The sequence below is a fragment of the Rousettus aegyptiacus genome, unplaced genomic scaffold (assembly GCF_014176215.1).
Source record: "Rousettus aegyptiacus isolate mRouAeg1 unplaced genomic scaffold, mRouAeg1.p scaffold_m13_p_6, whole genome shotgun sequence".
NCBI classification, from domain to species: domain Eukaryota; kingdom Metazoa; phylum Chordata; class Mammalia; order Chiroptera; family Pteropodidae; genus Rousettus; species Rousettus aegyptiacus.
Window position 1 is genome coordinate 38,598,606 of NW_023416309.1, and position 20,483 is coordinate 38,619,088.

The 20,483-nt window shown below is 38.8% G+C and overlaps 1 protein-coding gene across 10 annotated transcripts in view; it reads right to left on the reverse strand.

Moving 5' to 3' along the window:
- Window positions 1-20,483, reverse strand: part of HPSE2 (heparanase 2 (inactive)) — a 577,707-nt gene that overhangs the window by 515,597 nt on the left and 41,627 nt on the right. For 4 of the 10 annotated variants that reach the window (XR_001599306.2, XM_036223429.1, XM_016164144.2 and 1 more), the window contains exons 1-3: window positions 5,517-6,297; window positions 4,696-4,864; window positions 1,615-1,772 (exon numbers count right to left, since the gene is read on the reverse strand). Coding sequence is in view for 9 of the 10 variants with exons in the window: in XM_036223429.1 (XP_036079322.1) it covers window positions 1,615-1,772; window positions 4,696-4,864; window positions 5,517-5,718 (529 nt within the window). In the remaining variant the exon portion in view is untranslated. Of the gene's footprint in view, window positions 1-1,614; window positions 1,773-2,379; window positions 4,636-4,695; window positions 5,084-5,516; window positions 6,298-20,483 lie in introns of those variants that run through there. The other 6 variants (XM_016164143.2, XM_016164141.2, XM_016164139.2 and 3 more) reach the window with 4 other exon arrangements.

Consider the following 20,483-nt stretch of genomic DNA (forward strand, 5'->3'; position numbering starts at 1 on the left):
TCAATGAATCAGTAATATAATCTTAAGTACAAGTTTGGGTGGAAAAGTCCAATTCCTATAACTTATAATGGTCCTTTCCCCGCTCCTGCTCCCCCAAGTAGTACCTGGGGCTCTTACAAGTTTTTCTACAAACTAAAAAAGTAGTAGTCCAAATAGATTCATAGAAGAGCTGTTTTATCAGTAAAGCCATTAATATTCTCCCTTCTTGTGTCTGATTACAGACCTGACAGTGACCCTGGGAGCTATAAGGCCCTGGGTCAAATTACCACCAGAGCTCCTGTACAGGATCTTTTACCTTTCACCACTTTATGCTGAATCACAGCAAAATCTACTTCCAATCCACGTTTTTATGGCAATGACATTTACCTTTAGAAAGATGTAGACTTAAACACCTAAACTCCTTGGCAAATAATATAAAAGAGTAAGTCCTATTCACATTTCAAACTCAAGAAGCCTCAGCCTTGCTCTCTTCCTCCATTCTGGCACTTTAAAAAAGTTTCTCAGCCGCCCTTGAAATGAATCCCAATATCTCTCCAGAATTGCTATTCAGTGAAAGCCCCAGAAATATACAACAGAATTTCTTTGTTTTGCTGATTTATAAGGACAAGATGTAACAAAATCCAGGAAGCTCTGAGAAACTGTCCCTGAACCCTTTAAAAATAAAACTGTAGCTCACTTATGAGAAGGAACAGCAGAACAGAGATAGCCCTCCAAGAATGGACACTAATGCTTCTTCTATCCAATCTAAACAGCCTCAAAGGATGAAGACCCACCAATTTCCATCTTCCCTATTTGAAAGAAGGTATGTCCCTCTACCTGCACAGAAAGTTCATAAATGCCAAACCCTTTCAACAATTTTTTAAAATACCATTTTCATTTTTTCCCTAGTAAAAATGAGACTGTTCAACCCTAAAATGACTGACCTCTCACACTGGAATAGGGTTTGGAGTTTTCAAAGCCCAACAGTTAACTCATATGATCCTGGCAGAAAAAGAAGGCTGGCATTTATAACCCCAATTTCAAACAGAAAAAAAAAAATGTCACTCTGAGATTAAATAGTCTGAAAAACTAACTGTAGAGATTTTCAAACCTTCCCTAACAAGGGACTAATAGAAAAGGGATTATTCCGGAATACTTAAGAATAGGTTTTCAAAAAGAGCTGAATCCTCATCTCAGGAAAGCAAGAAATAAGAAAAACAATAGGCATGTTTTCCCCCAGAATTTTAGGAATAAAACGTAAGCCATTAGTAGCCTATGAACCTGCCTGAATTTTCCCGAGAAGCCCACTGCATCTTCTCCCCACAGGACTAATCTGCCTGTTTTGACTACCAGCTTGCGGCCACGGAAGGCTGGCAGCCGGGTGCAAGACAACCTGGCGAGCCCCCTTTGTGCAATCACATCAGGAGTTCCACACTCCAATGTGCCCTCGCCCGCAGCTACCAGCTTTTCCGGGGAAGAGGGCTTCTACCAGGCTCTCCTCCAAATCTGCCCCTCAAACACACACACGACTCCCGCGCCCCACTCCCCACCCCCGCCCTTCCAGCACACACAGAATTCTGGCTCCCACTCCCCAAACTTTCCCCATCCCGCAAGAATGGAAAGCAAGGTTCTCACCATCCTCATAGTTTTTGAGATAGTAATCCGGACCGGGGCCCCCGCGGCTTTTTGCAGGGTTCCTCAGGTTCTGGAACTGCAGAAAGTCGGTTCTTTTGCCTCCGAAGCGTAGAAAGGCAGGCGAAAGTCCCCGAGCAAGGGTCACTAGACGCTTGGAGCTGCAGGAGTAGAGAAAGAGGGAGGAAAGGATGCCGGGGGAAGGCGAGAGGCTACGGGGCACCGAGCAAAGCCCTCCACCCACTCTCTACGGACGACCTGGCTGGGGCAAGGGGGCTCTGTGTCTGCGTCTGTGTCAGCCCCAGCCGGTTGTCCCGGCGGGATCCTGGTGGCTCCGCGGAGCCTAACGTGCGCCCCGCGCCCCTGCCAGCTAGGATCTCGGCCGCAGCCCTCTCCCTCAGACTCCCCGATGCTGCTCGCCAAAGGTACTTATTTCCAAAGGGTTAGATTGTGTTTGTTAACAGCGTGCATGGGGGAAGGGGACACTTTTGAGAACACAGGGCTAAGGCGCAGTTGCTTGGCTCTGCCACTGCCGGGAAGGCGCTGCTGGCGGAGACGCGCAGCGCGCGGACCGCTGGGCTCTAACTTTTCCCAAAGTTCTCCACTGAAAGCTGGGATTTGCCTCCTGAGTCCTAGGTGTACCGCAACATCCGTGGAGGTACACCCTGCCTTCTTTCTCTCAGACTAGGCATCTGAAGTCAAGGAGATTCTTTTTTCTTTCCTTTTCTTTCCTTTTTTATGCCAAAGTTAATTTTCCTTTTCCACTACCTTATAGCAACCGCATCCATCTCCCAAATCCCAGGGCGAGAGAGATTCCCGGGGTAAATCCTTGCCTTTCTGCGAAATCTCCTCACCCCTGGCCTTGCACAGTAAAGGCAAGATCTCTTTTGCTCCTGAAATAATTCATCCTGATCTCAAGAAAAGTAACATCCTCTTCTCCATCCCCCGAACGGGCTCCGTCTTTTCTCCTTCCTACTTGCAGCTGTTTGCCAGCGCTGGGAAGCGAGGTTTGCCGAAATGTGGAACCTGCACAACGGAGCACCAGCGCTATAGCATTTCTTACGTCTGTTGAGATTCAGGATTTCCATTAATAGGTTTTTTTAAGAGCCAAGCGCTGCTACTTCAGGAAGGGATGGAGAAAAAGCAATGAGCTGCTCTTAATGCTTAGCGGTCTAGCTGTTGAGTTCCAGCTCTTGTTATTTTTAATGCTTTGGTGGTTCAGGTTCTGAAAACCAAATCCAAAAGGAAAGCATCATAAAGGGTGGATACGAGAGAAAACAAAACGGAGACTCCGCTTTGGGATAGTTTCTGCGTGGAGGCGGTCCCCAGCAGTCGGGTGGCGGAGGACTCCAGAACTGCGTTCCAGGGCGGCGCGATCCCGGAGTCGCGTGGGCCCACGGCAGGCAAAGGTGGCCACGCCATCAGGCCCCGCGGAAACGGCATTTCCAACAACCGTGCGTCCGGAAGCCTGCACAGCCAATGCAAATGCTCCCCGCCACGGCTTCTTTCCCCCTCCCCCCAAAGCCGCCTTCCAGAGTCTTTTCTGTGGCAAGCATCTGGCGCTAACAGGATGGTTTTTTAAAAAGGTACCCTGAAGAAGTTCGCGCAGCTGGAGAAGTGCAACGCAAGTGGGGCGTGTATTTCGGCAAACCCCTGTCGCCCCCCACCTGGGGACAAGCTCTGAGACACGCTCTGCTGCACAGAAGAGCTTCCGAGGAGGACGCCGGGCCGCGCAGAGCTGTTCCCGCCCTCCCGGCGGAGGCGCGATCAGGACCCAAAACGGCCGCGGAGGCGGAGGCGGTGGCAGCAGCCACTGTCTTTGGGCAGCGCTTGCTCCACGTGGAAGGAGTGCCCCCACGTTGCGCCTCCTGCTACCTGCGGCGCCCACTGACCCGGCCAAGGCTTGGAATAATCCGGAGAGCTGAGAGGCAGGCGCACGCTGAGAATCAAACCTCGAATTTCGCAAGGAGTAAAAGATACTCACGAAACGAGCGGTGGACGCGGCCTCAGGGTGGAGAAGAGGGAATGAGAGCGCTCAGCGCTCTCACGGAGAGCCAACAGCTGAGGCTCCAATTTGGAGGGAATTTTTTAAAGACTCAACACTTGGATTCAACATTACAGATGATTTATTTATTTCTTACTTTACACTGCAACTCTGTCCCTGATGAGAAGGGATAGTGGTTGCCTAACTACTTAACAGTAACCAAGGAAAGGCTGAGCCCAATTAGATTCCAAGCTCTAGAGTAAGGGGATCCGTGATCACAAACCTCCGGGTTTACTAATCGGCTAGTGACGGGTTCAAACTTCTAAACATCCACAGAGTATTTTCTAGGACCTGTTCTGCTCTCCTTATATATGCTATGACCCGAGCGGGGGATTTTTTTTTTTTTCCTTAAAGAAAAACTAAACTATGCAGTTACCGCAGGAGATTTAAGGAGGAGGGACTCTCCATTCGGTCTATAAAGAAGCGTCTTACAAAGTCCTTAAGTCTGGAGGCAACAGTGGAGGACATAAAATAAAAATTTTTAATCTGACCCAATTTTCCCACTGCTCAAGCCTCTGCTTAAATTTGTTTTCTGTCTGGAAGTTGGAGACAAGTGCCCAAACAACCTTTCCGTGGAAAATTCCACTTTCGTGCGATCCCCACTTGAACACTCACAGACACAGACACACACTCAGATACACACATCCATTCCTCTAGGGTCTTTGTTGCCCGAAGCCTTTTCTTCGCTTTTGTAACTGTCCTGAACCTCTTGTTTCTTTTTCAGAAGATGGGAAGGCTAATTGTGAATATATGTAAGCACAACATTTTTTCAGTCATAACTGATAAGTTTCTGAAATGCCTTCTGCATTGCAAACATGTGCATCTTAATAGAAAACACTGCTTTTCTCAATCACCAGTTACAGCCTCACAGCAAATATTCCAGGAGGAGGAAAACCTCCTTTCTTCTCTTTGAGAGAACTGCTTGACTTACTTTCTTCTTCTTCTTCCCCCTTTGGAATGGGGGATAGGAAGGGGTGAGGGTTGTTACTAAAAAAAAAAAAAAAAAAAAAAAAAATGATCCATTGAAGCCCCTGCCTTACCTTAAGAAATCGAGCCAGCCATCATGAATGATGGACGGATCCAGCTGCAGAGAGAGGAAGTTCTCATTGACTGTCCTGACTGGGTTCTTGGTGCTCACATCAAGCAGAATCAAGGTCTTTTCCTTCAAACCTGGAGCTCTGTCTACAGGCAAGGGTCTCCTGTCTCCAGCTTGGGAGGAAAGGAAGAGATGGAGCAACAGAGCCAAGAAGAGAGCCACCGGGGCTAGGCACGAGGGGGGGCAGGAGTTGCTGGAGGACATGGCTTCAGGGAAGGCACAGAGCACCCTCATTAAACCCTCTGATTTAAACCTCTCTTCCTACAGGGTCTCGCTGGTGACTAATTGTCCTTATCTAAAGTGTGTGTCTCTCTCCCCCCCCCCTTTTTTCCCTTCCTTCCCCCCCCCCCCGCTCTTTCTTTTTTCTTTTTCTTTTTTTTTTTTTTTCCTTCTGTGTTTTGGTGCTGGTGGAGCGAACTCACGCCCCTAGCCAGCCTTCTCAGCGACTCGTGCCAAGAGTACTCGTTCACCAGCACCGCCCCTTTAAGAGATTTCGACTGCAGACATTTTTTAACTTTTTAAAGGTAAGGGGGTGGGGTGGGGGCGGGAAGTAGGAGGAAGGGGTGGCTTTGTACCCTCCTGATTTAACCCTCTAGGGTCAGGAAGCGGAGGGAGGATCGAAACAGTACTGTCGTAAAGTTTCGGGTACGGGGCGGGACGGCTTGTTTTTAATTCCCTCCCCGCGAGCCTCTGGGGAGGGCGGTTCTACCTCCCTCCCCGACTCCGAAGCCTCAGCGCCAGCCCTGGGCGCTAAAGAGTCCTTACCAGCCGCGCGCCTGTTTGTCCTGACAGCGTCCGGTGTTTCGTCCGCTCCAGGCCCTTCCCTTGGGGTCGAAGCTGCAGAGCAAGGACGGTTAAGTTGCAGAGGGGTCCTGCAGCGGTAACTGTGACTCCTGCCAAAGCATAGAGTGCAGAGGGAGATTTTATGGACACAAATCGGGACCTCTGCGATGCGACGGGTTGCCATTCGGAAGTATCCTCTGGCCTCAATAGGGCAAAGAGTAGTCAGAAGGAATACACAGAGTGACCAGGTCAAAGGGCTTATCTGACCGCAGGGGCAAAGGGGCCCAGGCTGTGATAGCTCTGTTCTGCCTGCAGCCGAAGCGAAAGTGTCTTGGGGGCTTCAATACACGCTGACTTAGGCCAAGTCAAAGCAACCTGCTCTGTTCTTGGGTAGTCTGGGCGGTGCTGGGCTGATCAGAGCTACTGCTTGGCCCCTCTAGTTCACTGCACGAGCAGAGCCGCCCCTCCTCGAAGTCAACCCTGGGCTTATCCGTGCTGCTGGGAAATGCGCCTTTATAGTGCTGGAGAGGAACAGAGTGACACAGTTAGGTTTTCAAACTGGTCCAGAAGTCTGCCAGAGTCGGCCCACACGTAACTCTGGATGCACAAGACCCTCCCTGAACCGCGCCCGCGGTACATCACCTGCTCTAGCTCAGCGAACAGGGACCCACGGTACTGCGCGCAGAGAAAGGATAGGCCCAGTTTGTGGAGTCAGACTGTTGGGCCCACTTTTGGCTTCTTTCTGAGACAAAATGGGCCAAAATACTTGGCAGAAGAAGAGAACTACTTTATGCAGTATAGGTATACATGAGCGTCCGGGGCCTCCTAATATCAAACAGGTAAAACTATAAAGTGTAGAGCAAATTTTCTCCCAAGGGTCAATGCTCAAAGGGCAGTCTCAGAACCTACAAATACTGAAATGGCACCCTGTCTGCTTTTCCCTCCCCTCAGATAGGATTAAGGAATCTGAGAAGAGCTAGAGTAGATGACCTTCAACTGATATTAGATTGGGTTAGACTGGGAAGTGCCATGAAGATCTTCTAGAAGTAGGACCACATAAAAGGAGAAAGGGCCAAAGGAGAAAGAAAACCCAAGGCGTATTATTTAAAGATGGTTTTAAAAACCAAGTTGTACACAATGCAATATATAGATATGCCTTACCGTTAAATTGCATACGTGAAACTTATTGGATTTTGTTAACCAAGTTCGCTATAATAAAAAATGATTTTAAAAAATAAAAATAATAAATAAATAAACAAATACCAAGTTGCTATATACTCAAGTATTAGATATGGGTCTAATAGATGTAGGTCCCTTAGACCTGATTCCTTCAGTTCCTGAAAATTTCTAACACACCTAGATCCTTTAAAATGTGGGTGTGTTTCTGTGTATGTGTGTGTAGTATGGTGTAAGTTCCAGTAGAAATTATTGTAACTTTAAAATATGCACTGAGAATCTCCTAGAGATGCTGACAGCCTGACAGAGCAAAGATTTTAATTCACCTTTCTATCTCTAGACCCAAGCATTCGATAGATGTATGTGAAATAAATTATTGGCAAATCAAATCATGCTCAACACACTAAAATCATATACTTCTCTCAAGAAGGATGTGAAAAAATATTTTTATTTGTCACAGTAAACTTTGTCAGATTTCTGTTCAGTAACTTGTTTCCCCAGTTATTAGCATTTTCCTGGTCATCTCCTCCAGGAAATACTTTTATCTTGCAAACTCGGAAGTCATTAGTTCATTTGCTATATTCAGAATTAAAACCAATTATATATTTTTAACAAGGAGACAGATTTTTCAAGGCCCTAAACATCCTGGCTTACAAGTGAATGTACTTTTAGAAGCCACATTAACTGGGACCAGAGGAAGACCACTCGAATAAAATAAAGAAATCATTTACTAGATGTCTATAATTAATGGACCTTTCAAAAAAAATACCCACTTTTGTGCCAACTATAATTTAAAAAAAAAAACTCATTGAATTACGCAATATAAACATGAGCAACTAATTGTCTATTATATGTCAATAAAGCTGGGGAAAAAAATACCTACTCTTGTGACTAAGGATGAACTTGGGTATAATGAGAATCTGCTTAATTATGAATTTTATCCACAATTTTTGCTTACAGACCCAACTGTTCTGTAATTGGTGGCCTACTTACTTTAACCAGTATTTGATGTTTTCATCAGAACCTGTATGCGGTTTAAAAATAAAAACAATACAAAATCCTTATTTTAAAATTCCTGATGAAAACCATCTCTCTAGTCTACCCATCGAAATTCTATTGTCATGTCCAGCCCTGGGACATCAAGACAAAGAAAGCAATTCAATAACATTTAAGGGGTTCCAGATAGTCCTGGTTGACTCCAAGATGACCTAATTGTTTGGTCCTTTTTTCTAGTTTGGTTAGAGAGCTCCACATGGCTACTCTTTCCAATTAGCCCCTAATTCTCATATTATGGTTTTTGCCAATTATTACTCTATGTAATAGACTGATATTTCTGTCCTATCTTCTGCATCTCTGTTCTGTCTTAGGTTATAATTTCCTAGGGGGCAACAACTGGGTCTCTGCATAAAATATAAACTACTGGGAACTAGATGCATTGAAGCCTCCTTGGAAATGCTCTGCCTGATATTACTGAATGATCCTTATAAATTCCTTTGGTATATAGGAGTCTTACAGGTTCCCAGACCTATAAGAAATCTTGAAGATTAACTGGTTAAGCGATTTCCAGACTACGGGATTTCAAAATAATATTAGCTAGTGGGGAAGAGCTGACATACATTTGCCAGCTCTTTATTTTGTCTAGTATGAACCTTAAAAAAAATCTATCAACTACTTATCACTATTACTTCCTAAAAGAACATTTTAACAGCCAAAAAAAAAAAAAAAAGCTGAAATATGTGAAAATAAAGAGCAAATGTCTATACTGAATAAATTTAGCTTCATAAAAAATCACTGTAATATTTATCATTTCACCTCAGACAAGTGGAAATATTCTGGTAGCCAAAAAAGGTACTAGGACTGGTAACTGGGACCAATGATATATCCAGTGCGTATGGCCAAATTCTACTTTGTAGCATACAATGTTGCTGTAAGATATGCATATTTTTTAATGACGGTCACCCTGACTACAATAATTTCTTTTCCCTTTTCCTATGCTTTTTTCTCACTTTTAACTTGTCACAAACTCAGTGACTCCATATACCACCTCCCTTTCCTTTCATTAAACATTCGAAGCAATAAGTTATTTCCCTTCTGAGAGAACTATACCTAGATGTCTAATAGCAAGAAAAATAATTCTTTCCACCATAACTGAAACTAGGAAGCATAAAGCTATAGCAGCCAGTTCACTCACTGCCTGTGTACTTATCCATGATGATTACTATTTATTGAGCTCTTATGGTCCATGCATCTTACTTAAGGCTATACATGTGTTCTCTTATTAATCTTCTTGAATAACTCTGAAAGGTAGATTTAAGTCATTATTATATCTAGTTTATATATGAAAAAATTGAGACTCAGAAATGTTAAGTAACTTTCTCATGGTGCACAGCTAAAAAGTAGCAGCAAGCATTGAAACCCAGGACTACCTGACTCCAAAGCCTATATCTGTGTTCTAATCCACCACATTCCACTTTAGAGTAAGCGAAAATATTGTATACCCTCTATAACAACTTGTCAATGTATAATGGAAAAAAATCTTTGACTAGGAATTGGAAGACCTGAGTTTAAATCCTGACTTTGCCAGATCCTAGCTTTGTGATCCTGGGTAAATTTTTTAATTATTCCAGTCACAGCTGCCTACTCTGTAAAGTTAATATCCTAAAATAGAGTAAGAATTTAATAAGGTTATGTATAAAAAAAGTAGTTTATAAATTCTAAAATATGGTAACAATTGTGCTATTTGTTTCTTGTCATTTCTTATTCCTTTTCTCCCACACTTGCCATAATTACAACCTGTCAATTGATGACTAGGGCAAGAATTAAAATATGCACAAATAGCTCTGTGATAAACTTGAAACAAAAGGTCATCTCTAATATGATGTCAACAAATGTAATAATAAAATAAAAATGATAATGAAAGCACATACACGTATTTTAACTATGCAGGCTCCTCTGCCTGTGAATAGCATCTGAAAAAAGAAAAACGTTAAGTAGGTTTTACATCTCTCAATTTTCCAATAGGAGAGGGGAGACAACAATGGGCAAAGGACAGTGCTATGGAATAACAAAGACTCTGTGTCCTGCTAAGAGGAGCAAAAAATGACAACAAATTCTTCATGTAGAAAGGTGAAGGGGAAAGAAATTCACAGCTCTATGATTATTCTACCTCATTATATTCTACTCTAGTTGGATGGGTTTTGTTCCCATTGTTAAATGTAGTTAACTAATGAATTGAGTTTGAAATCCTTTAGCATGTTTGGGGGTAGGGATGACAGTTATTTGAGAAACTGCTATAGGTGGACAACCAAGAAAAATAGGTTAAAAGTATTCATGTCCTAAGTCACATTCATTACTATCCTAGTTCATTTGTACATTCAGGTCAATCCTGAAAAACATGTTATACTGTAATTTGCATGGGCTTTGGAGTTCAATAGACTTTAATTAAAACCTACTTTATAATTTACTATCTGGTCATGTGACCTTTGTTGAACAAGTCCTTTATTCTCACTGAGCCCTAATTTTCGCATCTATAAAATACGTATAAATATACCTCCCTCTATGTGTGTTGTGAGAATTAAATGAGGTAATTTCTTTAGCTCTTGGCACATAATTTACTCAACAATCATTTTCACTGGTTGGATTTCATGGTAGAAATAAATAAAATTTGCATAGATAAGGCAGGAAGAAATTTATACACCTGAAACCTAAGGTTTTTAAATAGTATAAAATAGTATAATAATAACCTACATGTATATGGTTCCATTTTATGCTCACAGCACAGATAAGACAAGGTTTATCCTCATAATTTAGGGAAGGAAATCAAGATTCAAAAAGTTCAAAATGCTAGACTAAAGCCTAGCTCTACTGAATGATAACTAGACTATGCTTTGGTAGGCTTGTTATTGAAAATGACTGAGAACTTTTACAGATAAAAGTTACATGTATATATGTTATATGTCCATAATGTCCCAGGACAAAAATTCAGATTGCCTTTCACATGTTCTATAGCTTCATTAACTACAGTTTATATATACCTTCAAACAACTATAAGTTGTTTATAGTTTCCACTATACCACTTTTCCAGTCAGACAATTCTAAGTATTAATGCTAAAGATATTTCTAAGAAAATGAAATATTATTAATCATGTATATATTTACCTCAGTATACCTCCTATTTTAGTCTCAACATTGAGATATTGGTCCTGTAAGAAAAAATTGCATGGAACACAAGTATATTTGTTGACCCCCCAAAAATGACTATTTTCTTTTGTTCCCCAGGCTAATGGCACACTTTGACCTTTTTAAATACCTTAACTGTGCTTAGTTTGTCCCCATATAAGCAGATCTAAGTCCTTCCTTAGTTCAATACCCATTGTGCTAAACCTTACCAGCCTTAAATCTCACCAAATTTCTCAATTCTTCTAGTCCTTTCAGTCACCTAGAGACATTGATGTGCTATAACTTTTGGAAAATAGGTTTCATTTTCATTAGACACTTAAATTTCAAATTTTAAATTTCAAATTTCTCTTTTGATTTTCTGAAGGCTTGTCAGCACAATACTGTGTTTAAATACTTAAAAATGTTTTTCCCTTCAGGACGAAATAAAAATAACTTGAGAGTATAGGTCAGTGATTCTCAGCCCTGGCCACATATTAAAATCATCTGAGGAGCTTTTTAAAAATAATCATGCACAAGACACCCCCAGATACTGATAATTGATTTGGAGAGGGGCCTCTGGATCCTATGCTTATATACCTCTATTTGGTTTCTAGTTTCAGAGAGCAAGTTTAGATGACAAGAAATATTGTTATTTGAATCTATTTGATTCCTAGGCTTCAGGGAATGAAGAGCAAGATTTCAAATACAAAGGACTATCTCAAAAAATTATTGGAATCTATTCTGTCCCTAAGTTTAGATAACGAAAGTTCTGATAGTGGTGTCCATCTTCAAAGTGGTAAAGTTATTTAAGTAAATATTATATATCCTATTTGCCTTAATGGATTCTCAACTGATTATTCCTTCATTCAATAAATGTCTTCACTTTAGACTATCTGATTGGCAAAATTTGAATATTTGATAACACTATTTGTGGAGGTGTTATCAAATATTCAAAACCTTTTTACATGCTGATGGGCGTGTAAACTGGTTGGGCCATTCTGGAGAGAGATCTGACAATATTTAGTAAAAGTATGCATACATATTCCCTAAGACCCAGAAATCCCACTATAAACTTAAATGCCCAAGCAACTCACAAAAGGCTCGTAAGAGAACTTGAATAAGGATGGCCAATAAAGCGTCGATTTTAATACTGAGAAACTGGAGGCACCAGATGTCTATTACAAGGGAAATGGACAAGTAAAATGAGGAGAGGGCAGTTAGAAGCAATGAATTAAATGTATATACAACAACATAAATGGGCTTTAAATACAATGATATATAAGAAATGCAAAGATAAAAATAGAATGAGATATATAGCATAATAGTATAGGTAAAAATAAAACAATATATTTGACAAGAATTCAAAAATATCAAACATATTAGAGTTAGTGCCTATAGGTAATTGTTGAAAGGAAAAAAATAAAACAAAGGCTTACATGGACCAAGGTTCATGAAATGTTCTCTTGCTTTCAAGGCAATTCTCAACCAATTTGTGGGGAGATAAAAGGGAGAAAAATGTATTGAATCCTGACTATGGGCTAAGTAGTGTGTCTGCCCATCCCCACATGCAACTTTGGGTCCAAATAATAATCTTGCCCTTGAAAATCTCAGTCTAGCTGGGAAAATGAAGAGGTTAACAAATACAAATTCACTTAATAAGTGCTATAATAGAGCATGGTGAAAAGTGCCGTGGAGCACTGTAAGGGATTATGACTTACTATTAACTTGCATATATAAAGGTCTATTACTTGATACATTTTCCATCAAAGTTATAACTGAAACATTTTGTACTTTAATGAGTTATGAGATTTGTTGTTTCCTTGTCTCCAGTTTTGCCTAGTCTCTACTTAGAGAATAGCTAAGGGTTGTCTGCTGAGAAATGTTGGGGTGCCATCTGCTGGTAGACATGTTTCAAATCCTCCCATTTATTTCACAATCCATTTTCAAAAACAAAAATATCACATATATCATAGGATATTTAGGCTTAAAGGAATTTTAGAGATCATCTATTTCAGGCCTCTGTTTTTGGAGATGAGAAAGTATCTCCTTAGAAGATTGCATCTCACTTAAGGTATACGTGTGTGTGTGCACACAGTCAGAGACATACCCCTTCCATCGCCACAGTGTCACAGAACTCTGTAAAGACTGACAAAACTAAACTATCTTTCCCAGATAAACATACAAACTCTTTTAGAGAGTTCCATAAGACATTTTTAAACATTTATTTAAAGCCCATTTCCCAGAAAACCAATCTTAGAGAAGGCACCTTACTGCAGTGCCACATGAATGAGCATGGAGGTCAGATCTAAGCTCATCCCAGCTTTACTACTTACTGAGAAACCTTAAGGAAGTTGTTTAACGTCCCTGAATTTCAATTTCTTTATAAGCAAAATGAGAACAGTAATCTAATTTACAGGATTGTTGTAATAATTCATGGGGGTACAGGCAGAAATAAAATGCCTGGCAATGTCAAAAATATTTAACAGCTAAACTAAACCCCTAATCCTAATTTAAATATGCTTCCTAATTCATCCTCACTGAAGCTAAAAGCTATAAATAGATCTTCTTCTCATTTATCTTTGATATTTATATTTAATATAAATAATTTGCCAGCTCTAAGATATTTTATACAATTAATTTCCATTAAAATGTAAATGGAAGGCAAACTGTGTTTTACTAGTTCATCACGTATCTGGTCAGATCACATACACTGCTATAAGGCCTTGCTATTCAAAGTGTGGTCCACAGACCTAGCAGCATCAGCATAACCTGGCAGCTGGTCAGAAAGGCAGAATCTCAGCTCCACCCGGAACCTACTAAATCAGAACCTACATTTTAACAAGTTTTCCCAAATGATTAAAATTCAGATTTAAAGTTTGAGAAGCATTATTTCAGAGGACAGCAAATAGAACCTGAGCTCTATTATTTTAGAAAAGGCTTCCAGAATTAGCTCTGCTCAGCACCTCTTTGCTAAATGTATCTAAGTTTCCAATTAAGTGCTGAAATTTCTTCGGTTCTTTAAATTTTTAGTAAAACTCATCTTTGCATTCCACATAGCACTTAACATACAGACCATGGAAAGAAGGGAGAAAGGAAAATACTTAGATGTCTAAAGTTCCCAAGCCAAAGAAGACGAACTGACTGGGTAAGCACTATAAGGAATATAGTTACATGGTTTCTGTTACTGATGGTGAATAAGCAATTGTAAAATATGGAATAGATCAGTCAGAAACATAAAAATTAATTCCCACAGATGTGTCTATGTGTCTCTTTGTGAGAGTAATAATAGGTGAAGCAGCAATCTCAAACCTAGCAACAGCCAGCAATAGTTAGAGAGAAAAAACCCAGTTGTTTGAAAGTCTGAAAGTCCAGGTGGTGAACTTAATGAAGACAAAATTGGGCATGGCTCACCTGAGCTTTAACCAGATTATCTAAAAATAAGTAATATGCTACTCATAATCTCTGAAGACAAAAACAGTTAACAAATATTTACTTAATACCCACTCTGTGCAAAGCATAATGGAATCAAAACAAAGTCATACTATTAAGAGAGAAAGAGTAAGCACACAATACCATGCAGGCAGACAAGCAAGCAAAAACTATTCTTGCCAGAAGAAGACACAATATGAAAATAAAGCTGATGTCATTGTAAGCTCTTCCTTCATCATCTCCCATTTGAAATCCATATACCCACCCATGCTCACAAAAAAATAATACCTAAAATAAGCAACTTTCTCGAACACGTATTAACTACCAGGCACTGTGCAAACCATTTTAATGCATTACCTCATTTAATCTTTACAGTAACTCTACTAGGTTCTCATAGCTTCATTTTTCTTTTTCATACCTTCACTTTAAAGAGGGGAAAAAAACTGAAGTTTGGTACGATTAAGTAACTTGCTTGAAATCATTAGCTACTAAGAAATAGTTTGAGGATTAAAATTTAGGTCTGTTATTCCAAGCTAAACTCTTAATCATTTGGATATTCTGAACCACTCTATATAACATATAAGTAGGTCCCTATATTTAAGTAAACATTTAAATACTTATAATAAATACTTACAATAAACATTTAAGTCAATGGAGCACATGTTTTAACATTTTTATTATCTTTCTCTCCTCAATCTGATACTCCTTTCTGTATAACAGAGGATGTATTTTGTACAAGACAAATTTTATTTCCATTTTCAACAATATTGATAATTTGATTTTCTCTATAGGTCTTGAATATATATTTATTAGTATGTAAATTTTAAGTCTATATTCATGATTATGTTCACTTTTACTAAACGCACTATGGTTACAGAGTAAGGCATAGAGAATTTGGCTCCTGAAACCTTCTCAAAAATCCCCTAACTCATATGCGTAACTTCTTGTTTATGTTCATTCATATTCATTCATTCTCTTTCCGCCCCCCCCCGCCCCTCCTCCCATTCTTTCTCTCTCTCTCTCTCTCTCTCTCTCTCTCTCTCTCTCTCTCTCTCTAAATATGCTCACTGGAAAGAGTATCAGGCATAATTTAAAACAGTAAGGGAAAACAGCTGGGAAGATTCTGCATAATCCAACTTGCGGTGGGTTCAAGGGCCCACGGTAAGTCTGAAGGGCCTGAAGCACTCTGGGCCCAGAGAACTCACAAAACCAACTAGCCAAAAGTCTTCCACAAACAAATCCTCAAAATGAGAACACTTGGAAAAATAATCCACATTGTAAAGTACATAGATAATTGTGGCAAAGAAAATAGAAAGCTCAGAAAAAATTGGAGGAGTCAAACAAAATCAGGATACCTCAGAAAGCCATAGGCCACTTTATAATGCTACACACACACACACACACACACACACACACACTCTCTCTCTCTCTCTCTCTCTCTCTCTCTCTCTCTCTCTCTCTCTCTCTCTCTGTAACAGGGAAAGGGTAAGGAGAGGGGAGGGGAGGAGATAAGGTTCTCCTAATCCACCTTTCCCTCCTCAAAGTTCAGGAAAACAAATTTTGCATAAAAATGACCACCAAAAAAGAATGAGAATCAACCTCATGCAAAAAAAAGAAAAAAATACAGACACTGAATAATTCTCTAGACTTTTTTTTTTAAATCATTCCATAAGACTTGCCCATGAAAACTATAATCCTTCAAAACACAGTAAATGAAATTAAGAGAATGAATGATAGAAGATATTAAAAAAAAAAAAAGCATAAATCACATTTAGAAAAATTCTGGAGTGGGATGATAGAACTTAAAAAAGTATTAAAAATAAAAGAAAATCTTCGTTTCTGAGAAAAGAAAGCCCAAAGTACATAAAGACCAAAAGAACTGAGTATATAAACGTAAAAGATACTGCCTTAAAAGAAATAGATAAAAAATATAAAAAGAAAGAAAAAGAATAAAAATGAAAAAGAATTTCAGAGAAAGCGACAAATACAGAAAATAGGTTTTAAAAATCTAGCAAATATATAATAGGAATTCCTGAATAAGAAAACTAAAGCAGTGGAAAGGAATAAACATGAAAAACTATAATCCAATAAAATGTTATTGTGGAAAAACTACATATTGAAAGGACACAATGCATCACAGAATGAACAATATACCTAGACATATTCCAGTAAAATACTGGGAAAAGAAAAGAAAATATCCTTTGTCTCAATAAAAGTTGAGGAGAGGGAGAAAATATCCCCTGGTCATATGCAAAAAGCCCAAGTTATTTACAAAGAAAAGGAAATTGAATATTCAATTTTTTAAAGCAATACTTTATGCTGAGAAGCAATAAAATAGCATATTTAAGATACTCAAAGACAGAAAATATTTACCAAGGATTTTATATCAAGCCAAAGTGACTTTCAGGTAAGCTATAGAAAACTGTTAGGGACACATAAGAACTCAAGGAATATTATTCTCCTGAGCCTTTCCAGATAAATCTATTAGAGAATAAACTTTAGACCACTCAAACAACTGGTAAAATATCTATGTGAGAGCTATATTAACTATGTATTAACTATATATTTCTAGAACTAAGACTAAATGATAGTTATGGGAGAGAATATAGCAAGCAATGTCTACATGCTCTAACAATGTAAATAAACCCAGTAAAACTATCAAAAGTAAGAAAAGCTGAAAAAAAGTAGAATAAGCTTGCTGATCAACTGGGAGTAAAAGGATATTATTTCAAATCAGACGCTCAGGGAGAAGGAATGGATCGATTGATGGATGGACAGAATGATCCAATAACTGACGGGCCCTCTAAAAAAAAAAAAATGAACACTACAGAAAAAGAGAGTGGCCATTAACAAAGGCAAGGACAAAAAGGAAACTTTGATGCTCTGGCCAGCAAGGATGTGTGCACTCTCTCTGCTACCAGGGACATGACTTCTAAGATCCAATCTGAAGCAAGCCCTTATTGGAAATAAAGGCAAACAGATCATTAACCAATATGGGGTCATATAACTTTTCTGATACCATTTGTATAAATAAAAATAGATAAATGCCTGTTAACAATAAGAGGCAGGAAGTATAAGGAGAAACAAACAGAAACTAAGGATCAAGGTTGGAGCTCCTGAGCTATAACCTATTAATCAATGGACAGAATCAATGAAACAGAAAGGGGGCTTCCAGCTCCTACATCAGAACTGCCTTGGCAAGAGATGGCATTTCTGGGGACAGCTCGATGTTTCCAATCTCTCATTCTGTCTGAGATCACTTCTTAGAAGGCTAAATGCAGGTAATAAAATTCTCTAACATGGATGGCACTAGAGCTCTCTGAAAATTTTTTTTCTCAATTTCCACAGAGCAAACTGGAGCAAGCCTTCATTTCGTATTACAAAACCACATAACACTCAGCTGGGAAATATATTTCATTAACAGCACACTTGGTGATCTCACTTATGTGGATATAACTTTTAAACTAGAGCAAAATTCTGCAAGGGGACTTTTTTCCAGTCCTCTTCTCATGAAAAAAATAATTAATATCAGAACTGCAAGGGACCTAAGAAATAATTTAATTCAGTCCTTCATTTTACAGATGCAGAAACATAGGCTCTGGCAGGGCTGAAGAGGAAAAGTCATATAGCATGTTATTGACTGAGTTAGATCTAGAATCCAGTTCCTCCAAAACCCAGTATTTTGAAGAATTGACATACTTTTGCATTCAGCTTCTAATTCTTTCTACAGACACGAAAACAAGCTGAAGGTGAACATTTAAAGTTTACCATATGGTTTACAGTTAACTCTTTTTGTTATCATTTCCCCTCAGTGCATCTCTCTGTAGATGCTCATGAATATGGTGTAAGCCAGGGAAAATTTCTTGACTCCTACAACCTTAGTATCCTAAGGAAAAGGTGACCATATAATTTATCATCCAACCTAGGCTTCTGAGAGCTATTAATAAATACACAAGGACTAAGTTATAAACTGGATTCTTGTGGACAAACCGCAACCTATTATGGTCACCCTACTTAAGTACTACCTACTTCACCTGTCTAGACTAGAAAGAATCCCAGGAACAGCCCTCTCCCTTCCTTCCTTTTTTATTTAATCTTGATCCATCTTACTGTATCCCCCCTCCTCCCCATCCTCACAACCCTCACCCTCTACACCCTCCACCTAGGGTCTATCCCAGGGATTTGTGAATCCAATTCACTTTGAATCCTCCCTTTTCCCAGCTGTAGCATCCTTCCGGGGTTTTCTCCAACTCCTCTCCCCCAACAAGATGACGGTAGCATTGCCCTTAGGACAGCCAACTTTATCCGAGGTACTTACATGAGACTGTAAGAGAATTTCTCTACTGGGATCAAAGAGAAGAGATTGTAATAGGGTTGTGCGTGTGTGTCAGAGACGGGGCGGGGGGTGGGAAAGAGAGAGATATGAAAAAAATCAAGATATTAAAATTTTGTTTTATTAGTAATCTTTAGTAATGATAGCTTATATGTCCAAAATAATAGATTACTCATCTTATTATCACACATATGTTACCTATAGTAAGTGCCTGGTAAACACTTGTTGAAAAATGAATAAAATTAATATTCGAACTATTTTATCATATATGTAACAATATTACTACTTAAAACAATAATTATAATAGCTCCATTTACTAAAACTTACAATGAGCCAGACACTGCTCAGAATTTCATATACATTTTTTTTTACTAATGCCTATTTACCTACAACCCAAGAACTAGTCTTTGTATCACTAAATGTCTATTTCATTCGCATACAAACCCTATAGAAAAGTGTTAAAATTTTCACAGTTGGGCACTTGGGTGTAGCATCGGTATCTAGTCATAATTTTTTATTTATTTTTTTATTAAATTTATTGGGGTGACCTTGGTTAATAAAATTATATAGGTTTTAATTGTGCAATTTAATAATACATTATTTGTATATTGCATTGTGTTTCTTTTTAAATCATATTAATTGGAGTGACAAAAATAAGTCAGATAGAAAAAAAGTCATAATTTTTAAAGACATTTTGCTTCCATCCCAAGGTTTTACGCTGCACTTTAATATATGTATGTCTTAAATAACTGAGCCCCTTCTATTCTCCTGTGCTCTCATCTAAGCATTCATAGCCTCGTCCAAATTATATTTGTAATACTCTTTTATGCATTCTAGAGTTTTATTAAAATCTATGTTATTTTTGTGATCTGTACTTAGAGTCTTGAAAATCCCATAACTGGCAAATAAGATAATTGCTATTAGTAACAGGAGACAAAAAATATTGAGTTCTATTCTCTGTAGGGGTTATTAAGTCAGTGACACATGTACTGATGACTGCAACCATTTACACTGATTATCATAAGACTAGAATATAAATATTAAATCATGGTGGTATATTACCCAAGAGTCATAATCTTTAAGTTACCAGGTCAATTCTGAAAGAATAAGACAGACAAGAGAAAATGGATAGTGATTGCCATCTGGTAGGTTTTTATCCAATTATAGGGAAAATATTTTGAAAGTAAACATGTTTGGAAACTGCTGGGTGTTCATCTATCTCTCATTCAAATGAATATATCCCTCAAGAGGTAGGAGGAAAAACAGCATAAAAACAATCATCTCTATCATTTTATGGCATTATAAAGTCCAAACACACAGACACACATACACTTGCACTCACCCAAGAGACAACTTGAGAAATTTTTTAAAAGAACGTATTGTGACAAAAGAAAAAACAATTTTGCTAGGATCCTGGAAGAAAGTAAATCCTGACTTTACACAAGTAAAATGCTTCTATACTTCTCTTCAGATAATCTGTTGATCTGCATTTTAAAATCATGGGTACACCAATCCAAACTTGCAAATATTCCTCATTCCTATAATACAAAAAATCTTCCCATGGGATGCCTTAATTTTTTTCTATTTATTTGCTGTTGGCTCAGAAATTAAATCAAGGAAAAGGGTATTTAGCAAATAGTGAATACATGATGTTCAGAACAAATGATGTGCAGGCTAGACAACATTCAGTGCAATATAAACTAATTACAGAAAACAATTAGAACACCAAGAATCAAAGGAATTAAAAATAAAACAATGAATTTCATTTTACCCATCTAATTAATGAGTAGAATAAAATATTAATGCCCAGAACTATAACTGATTTTTCCAAGACTATAATAATTGGATACTCT